Source organism: Pipistrellus hanaki, assembly GCF_964339955.1.
Source record: "Pipistrellus hanaki genome assembly, contig: scaffold_146, whole genome shotgun sequence".
Classification (NCBI taxonomy): Eukaryota; Metazoa; Chordata; class Mammalia; order Chiroptera; family Vespertilionidae; genus Pipistrellus; species Pipistrellus hanaki.
Window position 1 is genome coordinate 2,501 of NW_028182191.1, and position 9,842 is coordinate 12,342.

Sequence of the window (9,842 nt, forward strand, 5' to 3'; positions counted from 1 at the left end):
AGATAATAGAGATAGGATGGGTGATGGATAGAGATAGGATGGATTGATAGATGATAGATAGATGACAGAGTGAGATGGATGATGGATAGATGGTGATGGATGGATAGATGATAGTTGGAGATGTGATGGATTGATAAATAGATGATTGATAGATGATAGAGACAGGATGGGTGATGGATGGATGGATGATGGATAGATAGATGATAGAGATAGGATGGATTGATGATAGATGACAGAGTGAGATGGATGATGGATAGATGGTGATGGATGGATAGATGATAGTTGGAGATGTGATGGATTGATAAATAGATAATTGATAGATGACAGAGATAGGATGGGTGATGGATAGATGGGTGATGGATAGATGGGTGATGGATAGATGGTGATGGATGGATAGATGATAGTTGGAGATGTGATGGACTGATAAATAGATAATTGATAGATAATAGAGATAGGATGGGTGATGGATAGAGAGATGATAGTTGGAGATGTGATGGATTGATAAATAGATGATTGATAGATGATAGAAACAGGATGGATGATGGATAGATGATAGAGATAGGATGGATTGATAGATGATAGATAGATGACAGAGATAGGATGGATTGATAGATGATAGATAGATGACAGAGTGAGATGGATGATGGATAGATGGTGATGGATAGATGGATGATAGTTGGAGATGTGATGGATTGATAAATAGATGATTGATAGATGACAGAGATAGGATGGGTGATGGATAGATGGGTGATGGATAGATGGTGATGGATGGATAGATGATAGTTGGAGATGTGATGGATTGATAAATAGATGATTGATAGATGACAGAGACAGGATGGGTGACGGGTGGATGGGTGAGGGATCGACAGCGCCTCCGCCAGGGCCCTCCTCCGGAGGGTGTTCGATGAGGTGGTGGAGGTCAGCCTGGCGGACGGCGCGGACCCCGCCCGCCTGGCCCTCCTGCGGCGGCCGGAGCTGGGCCCCACGCTCACCAAGCTGCACTGCTGGGCCCTCACGCGCTACCGCAAGGCCGTGTTCCTGGACGCCGACACGCTGGTGAGCAGCAGGGGATTCTGGGAGGGGCAGGGGATTCTGGGGGCACTGGGGATTCTGGGGGCACCGGGGATTCTGGGGGCACCGGGGATTCTGGGAGAGAGACGCTGGTGAGCAGCTGGGGATTCTGGGGCCACCGGGGATTCTGGGGGCAGCCGGGGATTCTGGGAGCACCGGGGATTCTGGGGGCACCAGGGATTCTGGGGGCACCGGGGATTCTGGGGGCAGCCGGGGATTCTGGGAGCACCGGGGATTCTGGGGGCACCGGGGATTCTGGGGGCACCGGGGATTCTGGGAGCAGCCGGGGATCCTGGGGGCACCGGGGATTCTGGGGGCACCAGGGATTCTGGGAGCACCCGGGGATTCTGGGGGCACTGGGGATTCTGGGGGCACCAGGGATTCTGGGAGCAGCCGGGGATTCTGGGAGCACCGGGGATTCTGGGGGCACCAGGGATTCTGGGGGCACCGGGGATTCTGGGGGCAGCCGGGGATTCTGGGGGCACCGGGGATTCTGGGAGCAGCCGGGGATCCTGGGGGCAGCCGGGGATCCTGGGGGCACCGGGGATTCTGGGGGCACCGGGGATTCTGGGGGCACCGGGGATCCTGGGAGCAGCCGGGGATTCTGGGGGCACCGGGGATTCTGGGAGCACTGGGGATTCTGGGGGCACCGGGGATTCTGGGAGCACCGGGGATTCTGGGGGCAGCCGGGGATTCTGGGGGCACCGGGGATTCTGGGGGCAGCCGGGGATTCTGGGGGCACCGGGGATTCTGGGAGCACCGGGGATTGTGGGAGCAGCCGGGGATTCTGGGGGCACCGGGGATTCTGGGAGCACCGGGGATTCTGGGGCACCGGGGATTCTGGGAGCAGCCGGGGATTCTGGGGCACCGGGGATTCTGGGGGCACCGGGGATTCTGGGAGCAGCCGGGGATTCTGGGAGCGAGACTGTGCCCTTGTGGAGAGAAGCCCATCAGACACCCTGCCTCCTGCTTCCCTTTCAGCGGGCTGCAAACAGGAAGTCCAGCCCTCATTTCTCACCTCCTTCAACTGGAAATCCCGCCCCCTCTTCTCTCCTCTGTCAAACCGGAAGTCCCGCCCTCTTTTCTCACCTCTTCCAACCAGAAGTCCCGCCTTCATTTCTCTCCTCTGTCAAACCGGAAGTCCCGCCCTCTTTTCTCACCTGCAAAAAACGGAAGTCCTGCCCTCATTTCTTTCTTTTTATTTATTTATTTTTTTTGAGATCATATAGTATTTTTTTAAAAAATTTATTTTATTGATTATGGCCTCACATAATTGTCCTTACACCCCCATTCCCTTCCACCCCCTTTTCTAACTTCTTTGAACCGGAAGTCCCGCCCCCTCTTTTCTCATCTGTGGAAACCGGAAGTCCAGCCCTCCTTTCTCTTTTTTTTTTTTTTTTTTGTTGAGATCATATAGTATTTTTTAAAAAATTTATTTTATTGATTATGGCCTCACATAATTGTCCTCACACCCCCATTCCCATCCGCCATCTTTTCTCACCTGCAAAACCGAAGTCCCGCCTATTTTCTCACCTCTTTGAACCAAAAGTCCCACCCTCTTTCCTCACCTCATCAAACTGAAGCCCCACCCTCTTTTATCACCTCATCAAACCGAAGCCCCACCCTCTTTTATCACCTCATCAAACAGGAAGTAGCGCCCCCTTTTATCACCTCTTTGAACCGGAAGTCCCACCCTCTCTTATCACCTCCTCAAACCGGAAGTCCCACCCTCTTTTATCACCTCATCAAACCGAAGCCCCACCCTCTTTTATCACCTCATCAAACCGAAGCCCCACCCTCTTTTATCACCTCATCAAACCGAAGCCCCACCCTCTTTTATCACCTCCTCAAACCGGAAGTCCCGCCCTCTTTTATCACCTCCTCAAACCGGAAGTCCCACCCCCTTTCCCTCACCTCTTCAAACCAGAAGTCCCGCCCCCTTTTCTCTCCTGCAAAACAGGAAGTCCGTCGGAAAGGGGGGCGTGGCTAACGGGTTTCCCCCCGTCACTCTGATGGACAGGTGCTCTGCAACATCGATGAACTCTTTGAAAGAAGTGAGTTGTCGGCCGCCCCGGACCCCGGCTGGCCCGACTGCTTCAACAGTGGGGTGTTCGTCTTCCGGCCGTCCCTGCGCACGCACGGCCTGCTGCTCCAGCATGCCGCGGACCACGGCAGCTTCGATGGTGCGCGGGGCAGGCCTGGGGGGCTTGGGGGCGCCGAGAAGGGTGTACCCCCAGACCCCCAGACCCCCTGTGTTCCTCCCCTTGGCCTGGGAAAGAACAAATGCATGAAAATTTCAACACAAAAATAGAAAAATAATAACGAGATGTGGGCCCTGGCTGGGGTGGCTCAGGGGGTAGAGCGTCTGATTTTTTATTTTTTTTTTCTTCCCCCTCACCTACCACCGGGGATGTGCCCTCAGCCACCAAGGTCCATGCCCTTGGCCGGATGTAATCGAACCCGGGACCCTTCCGTCCAGCAGGCCGACGCTCTATCCACTGAGCCACACCGGTTTTGGCTGGTTCATGTCTCTGTTCGCTTTCAGGGGCCGATCAGGGTTTGCTGAACAGCTTTTTCAGCGGCTGGGCCACCGCCGACATCCACAAGCACCTGCCCTTCACCTACAACCTGAGCTGCACCGCCGCCTACACCTACCTGCCCGCCTTCCGACGGTGAGTGCCCCTCTGCCTGCCCCGGTCCCGGGTTCGAGACCCCCACCCCCCTGGGGGCGGCTGTTCCGCTCAGAATCTGATTTTTAAAATATATTTTATTTTTACGGAGAGGTAGAGAGAGAGAGAGAGAGAAACAATGAAAAGAGAGAAATATCAACTCAGCTGTCTCCTGCACGCCCCCTGCTGGTTGGGGGTTGGAGCCCGCCACCCGGGGGCCTGTGCCCTTGGCTGGGGATCGAACCCGTGACCTCCTGGTTCCTAGGTCGACGCTCTAACCACTGAGCCACACTGGCTGGGCTGAATTTCTTTTTATTTTTAATTCAATTTAATTTTTTAAAAATTTTTATTTAAAAAAAAATATATTTGTATTCATTTTGGATAGAAAGAGAGAGAGAGAGAGGGAGAGAGAGAAACATCCATCAAGAGAGAGAATCAAGGACCGGCTGCCTCCTGCACGCCCCCTACTGGTTGGGGATGGAGCCCGCCACCCGGGGGCCTGTGTCCTTGACCGGGAATCGAACCCGTGACCTCCTGGTTCCTAGGTCGAACCAGGAGGTTCATAGATCGAACCTCCTGCACGCCCCCTACTGGTTGGGGATGGAGCCCGCCACCCGGGCCTGTGCCCTTGACTGGGAATCGAACCCTGACCTCCTGGTTCATAGGTTGACGCTCTAACCACTGAGCCGCACAGGCCGGGCTGTTGAATCTGTCCGGCCTCGACCCCGCTGACCTCTCCTCCCTGCCCCCCCCCTCAGGTTCGGCTCGAGGGCGAAGGTCGTGCACTTCCTCGGCCCCAGGAAGCCGTGGACCTACAGGTACAGCCCGCAGACGGGCTCGGTGCTGGCGGAGGAGGAGGGCGGCCCCGGGGCGGCCCCCCGGCACCAGCTGTCCTTCCTGAACCTGTGGTGGGACATCTACCGCCGCCGAGTGCTGCCTCTGTACGGGGCGAGCGCCCCGGGCGGGCCGCGGAACCTTCCGGAAGGAGGGCCACGGAACCTTCCGGAAGAAGAGCCGCGGAACGTTCCGGAAGGGCCTCGGAACATTCTGGAAGGGCCACGGAACCTTCCGGAAGGGCCACGGAACATTCCGGAAGAGCCTCGGAACCTTCCGGAAGAGACTTGGAACCTTCCGGAAGGGCCACGGAACATTCCGGAAGAAGGGCCGCGAAACATTCCGGAAGGGCCTCGGAACCTTCCGGAAGGGCCGTGGAACATTCGGGAAGGAGGGCCACGGAACATTCCGGAAGGGCCACAGAACATTCCGGAAGGGCCACGGAACATTCCGGAAGGGCCACAGAACATTCCGGAAGAGCCTCGGAACATTCCGGAAGGGCCACGGAACCTTCCGGAAGGGCCGTGGAACATTCCGGAAGGGCCACAGAACATTCCGGAAGAGCCTCGGAACATTCCGGAAGGGCCACGGAACCTTCCGGAAGGGCCGTGGAACATTCCGGAAGGGCCACGGAACCTTCCGGAAGGGCCGTGGAACATTCCGGAAGGGCCACGGAACCTTCCGGAAGGGCCACGGAACATTCCGGAAGGGCCACAGAACATTCCGGAAGAGCCTCAGAACCTTCCGGAAGAGACTTGGAACCTTCCGGAAGGGCCACGGAACATTCCGGAAGAAGGGCCGCGAAACATTCCGGAAGGGCCTCGGAACCTTCCGGAAGGGCCGCGGAACGTTCCAAAAGATCTGCGGGACACTCCAGAAGAGCCGCGGAATATTCCGGAAGGGCCCTGGAATATTCTGGAAAAGCCGCGGAACGTTCTGGAAGAGGAGCCATGGAAAACTCCGGAAGGGCCGCGGAACGTTCCGGAACAGCCACGGAACACTCCGGAAGAAGCGTCTACCGGGCCCTCGGTAAGTGGGGGGATTCCGCTCGGAACGTAAGAGTCGAGAATAGAGTCAAACCCGGCCGGCGTGGGCTCAGCAGCGGTTAGAGCGTCGACCTAGGAACCAGGAGGGTCCCGGGTTCGATTCCCGGCCGAGGGCACACAGGTCCCCCGGGTTGCGGGCTCCATTCCACAACCAGGAGGGGGGGCGTGCAGGAGGCAGCAGCCGGTCCCTGATTCTCATCTTTCATATCTCTCTCTCTCTCTCTCTCTTCCTCTCTGAAGAAGAAGAAAAAAAAATTATATATTCAATTATATATCATTAAAAATTAAGATCTAGAAACTCACCAGGAAAAAAAGGACTGAAAAAGCTGTTTTAAAAATAAAATAAAATAAAATAAAAGAAATAAATGAAGCCCGAGCTAGTGTGGCTCAGTGGGTAGAGCGCCAGCCTACTGGACGGGAAGGGTCCCGGGTTCGATTCCACCCGGTCAAGGGCATGGGCCTTGGTGGCGGCTGAGGGCGCATCCCCAGCAGGGGGCGTGCAGGAGGCAGCGGCCGATCGATAATATCTCTCTCGTCGTCGATGTTTCTGACTCTCTGTTCTGATTCTCACCCTGGGTTCCTAGCAGCCAGCGGACCAGACAGAAGGTGGCCGGACGGAGGCAGCTGAGCCCGGAAACCAGGATCCCCATGGGACTGAGGATGCCCTGCAGGTAGGACCCCGGTCCTTGGCTCACTCCCGCCCCCTGCTGGTCTCTCTCTGCCTGTCCTGCGTCTCCCCGCACACACCCACCAGCTGTTAGCTCATTTTTTAAAAAAAAAAATATATATAAATATTGTATTTTATTGATTTTTTTAAAAGATATTTTATTGATTTTTCACAGAGAGGAAGAGAGAGATAGAGAGAGCTAGAAATATCGATGATGAGAGAGACACATCCATCAGCTGCCTCCTGCACGCCCCCCACTGGTTATGTGCCCGCAACCAAAGTACACGCCCTTGACTGGGAATCGAACCCGGGACCTTTCAGTCCGCAGGCCGACGCTCTACCCACTGAGCAACACTGGTTTTCGCAGGGGATGAATCTTTTATTTTTATTATTTTTTTATTTTTTATTTTTATTGATTTCAGAGAGGAAGGGAGAGAGAGAGAAAGAGAGAGAGAGAGAGACATCCATGAGGAGAGAGAATCATGGATCGGCCGCCTCCTGCACGCCCCCTGCTGGGGATGGAGCCCGCACCCTGGGCCTGTGCCCTGCTGTCTTTCTGTTCTGTCTGTTCCTTAGAGAGTAAGAGGAACAAAAGGGACAGACTTTGAATGTGTGTGCAGCCGAAACCGGTGTGGCTTCAGTGGATAGAGCGTCGGCCTGCTGGACGGAAGGGTCCCGGGTTCGATTCCCAGGTCAAGGGCATGGACCTTGGTGGCTGATGGCACATCCCCAGTGGGGGGCGTGCAGGAGGCAGTCGATCCGTGATTCTCTCTCCTCATGGACATTTTTCTCTTTCTTTCTCTCTTCCTCTCTGAAATCAATAAAAATAAAAAAATAATAATAATAAAAATAAAAGATTCAACCCCTGCGAAAACCAGTGTTGCTCAGTGGGTAGAGTGTTGGCCTGTGGATGAAAGGGTCCCGGGTTCGATTCCATCCGGTCAAGGGCAGTTCCCTTGGTGGCTGAGGGCACATCCCCAGTGGGGGGGGGGGGGGGGGGCGTGTGCTGGAGGCAAGCTGATCGATATTTCTCTGCGATTGATGTCTCTGGCTCTCTCTCTCCCTCTCCCTTCCTCTCTGTAAAAAAAAAAAAAAAAAAAAAAAAATCAATCAACTATATTTAAAATAAAAATTGTGTGTGTGTATAAAAGGCATTACACAATTAACAAAGTTGCTACAGTTTTGTAAAAGAACTGCTACCACAACAATAAACAATAAAAAAAACTACAAGAATTACAAAAAAAAACAACAAAAAATAAAAAATAAAAAAAAGCCGAGGCTGGTGTGGCTCAGTGGATAGAGCGTCGGCCTGCGGACTGAAAGGTCCCGGGTTCGATTCCCGGTTAAGAGCATGGACCTTGGTGGTTGAGGGCACAGCCCCAGTGGGGGGCGTGCAGGAGGCAGCTGATGGATGATTCTCTCTCCTCATGGATGTTTCTCTCTCTCTCTCTCTCTCTCTCTCTCTCTCTCTCTCTCTCTCTCTCTCGCTGTCCGTGTCCGCGTCCGGGATCGCCATCGCGGAGAAGGCGCGGGCCCTGAGCCCCGAGGAGCAGCGGCGGCGGTGGGAGGAGGGCCACGTCGATTACATGGGCTCGGACGCCTTCGCCCGCATCCAGGAGAAGCTGGACCGGTTCCTGCACTGAGGGGCGCGGGGGCGGGCCGTGTGCTCGGGGCCTCCCGGTCCCGCCCGCCGTGACCGTATCGAGTCGACTGCGTGCCCGTGTTCATCGTTCAGCTACATGGTTCATCACTCAGCTACACGCCCGTGTTCATCGTTCAGCTATGTGTATTTATGGCTCAACACGGGTCATCGTTCAACTATGTGACTGTGTTCGTTCAACTACATGCCTGTGTTCGTGCAACTACATGGTTTATCACTCAACTACATGTGTGTTCATTGTTCAACGACATGACTCTATCGAGTCAACTACATGCCTGTGTTCATCGCTCAACTACATGGTTCATCACTCAGCTACATGCCCGTGTTCATTGTTCAACTACATGACTGTGTTCATTCAACTACATGACTGTGTTCATTCAACTACATGGTTCATCACTCAGCTACATGCCCGTGTTCATCGTTCAATTACGTGTATTTATGGCTCAACACGGGTCATCGTTCAACTATGTGACTGTGTTCATTCAACTACATGCCTGTGTTCGTGCAACTACATGGTTTATCACTCAACTACATGTGTGTTCATCGTTCAACGACATGACTCTATCGAGTCAACTACATGCCTGTGTTCATCGCTCAACTACATGGTTCATCACTCAGCTACATGCCCGTGTTCATTGTTCAACTACATGACTGTGTTCATTCAACTACATGACTGTGTTCATTCAACTACATGGTTCATCACTCAGCTACATGCCCGTGTTCATCGTTCAATTACGTGTATTTATGGCTCAACACGGGTCATCGTTCAACTATGTGACTGTGTTCATTCAACTACATGCCCGTGTTCATCGCTCAACTACATGCCCGTGTTCATCGTTCAGCTACGTGTATTTATGGCTCAACACGGGTCATTGTTCAACTAAGTGACTGTGTTCATTCAACTACATGCCTGTGTTCATCGCTCAACTACATGGTTCATCACTCAGCTACATGCCCGTGTTCATCGTTCAACGACGTGCCTGTGTTCATGCAACTACTTACCTGTGTTCATTCAACTACATGGTTCATCCCTCAGCTACATGCCCGTGTTCATTGTTCAACTACATGCCTGTGTTCATTCAACTACATGCCTGTGTCATTCAACTACATGCCTGTGTTCATTCAACTACATGGTTCATCACTCAGCTACATGCCCGTGTTCATCGTTCAACTACATGACTGTGTTCATTCAACTACATGCCTGTGTTCATTCAACTACATGCCTGTGTTCATTCAACTACATGGTTCATCACTCAGCTACATGCCCGTGTTCATCGTTCAGCTACGTGTATTTATGGCTCAACACGGGTCATTGTTCAACTATGTGACTGTGTTCATTCAACTACGTGCCTGTGTTCACGCAACTGCATGGCTCATCACTCAACTACATGCCCGTGTTCATCGTTCAACTACGTGCCTGTGTTCATTCAACTACATGGTTCATCCCTCAGCTACATGCCCGTGTTCGTTGTTCAACTACATGACTGTGTTCATTCAACTACATGCCTGTGTTCATTCAACTACATGCCTGTGTTCATTCAACTACATGGTTCATCACTCAGCTACATGCCCGTGTTCATCGTTCAGCTACGTGTATTTATGGCTCAACACGGGTCATTGTTCAACTATGTGACTGTGTTCATTCAACTACGTGCCTGTGTTCACGCAACTGCATGGCTCATCACTCAACTACATGCCCGTGTTCATCGTTCAATGACATGGTTCATTGTTCAACAACATGGTTCATTGCTCAACTACATGCCTGTGTTCATTCAACTACATGGTTCATCGTTCAACTACATGCCTGTGTTCAACTACATACTTGTGTTCATTAAACTACATGGTTCATCACTAAACTACATGCCAGTGCTCATCGTTCAGCTACATGCCTGTGT

At 53.0% G+C, this 9,842-nt stretch overlaps 1 protein-coding gene and 1 long non-coding RNA gene across 2 annotated transcripts in view; one reads left to right on the forward strand and one right to left on the reverse strand.

Annotated features, from left to right (window-relative positions):
• The window catches only part of LOC311616235 (uncharacterized protein), a gene marked incomplete at its 5' end in the record, with an annotated part of 11,931 nt that extends 2,095 nt beyond the window's left edge, over positions 1 to 9,836 (forward strand). The window contains 6 exon segments of the mRNA XM_084907517.1: positions 882 to 1,056; positions 3,092 to 3,254; positions 3,617 to 3,743; positions 4,499 to 5,603; positions 6,205 to 6,291; positions 7,814 to 9,836. Of these exon segments, the coding sequence (XP_084763643.1) occupies positions 882 to 1,056; positions 3,092 to 3,254; positions 3,617 to 3,743; positions 4,499 to 5,603; positions 6,205 to 6,291; positions 7,814 to 7,930 (1,774 nt within the window).
• LOC311616234 lies at positions 2,314 to 3,068 on the reverse strand. Its single transcript, XR_014793864.1, has 2 exons — positions 2,868 to 3,068; positions 2,314 to 2,834 (listed from the first exon to the last, which is right to left on the reverse strand). It is a non-coding gene; the product is annotated as an uncharacterized lncRNA (long non-coding RNA).
• Positions 9,837 to 9,842: the final 6 nt, after the last annotated feature.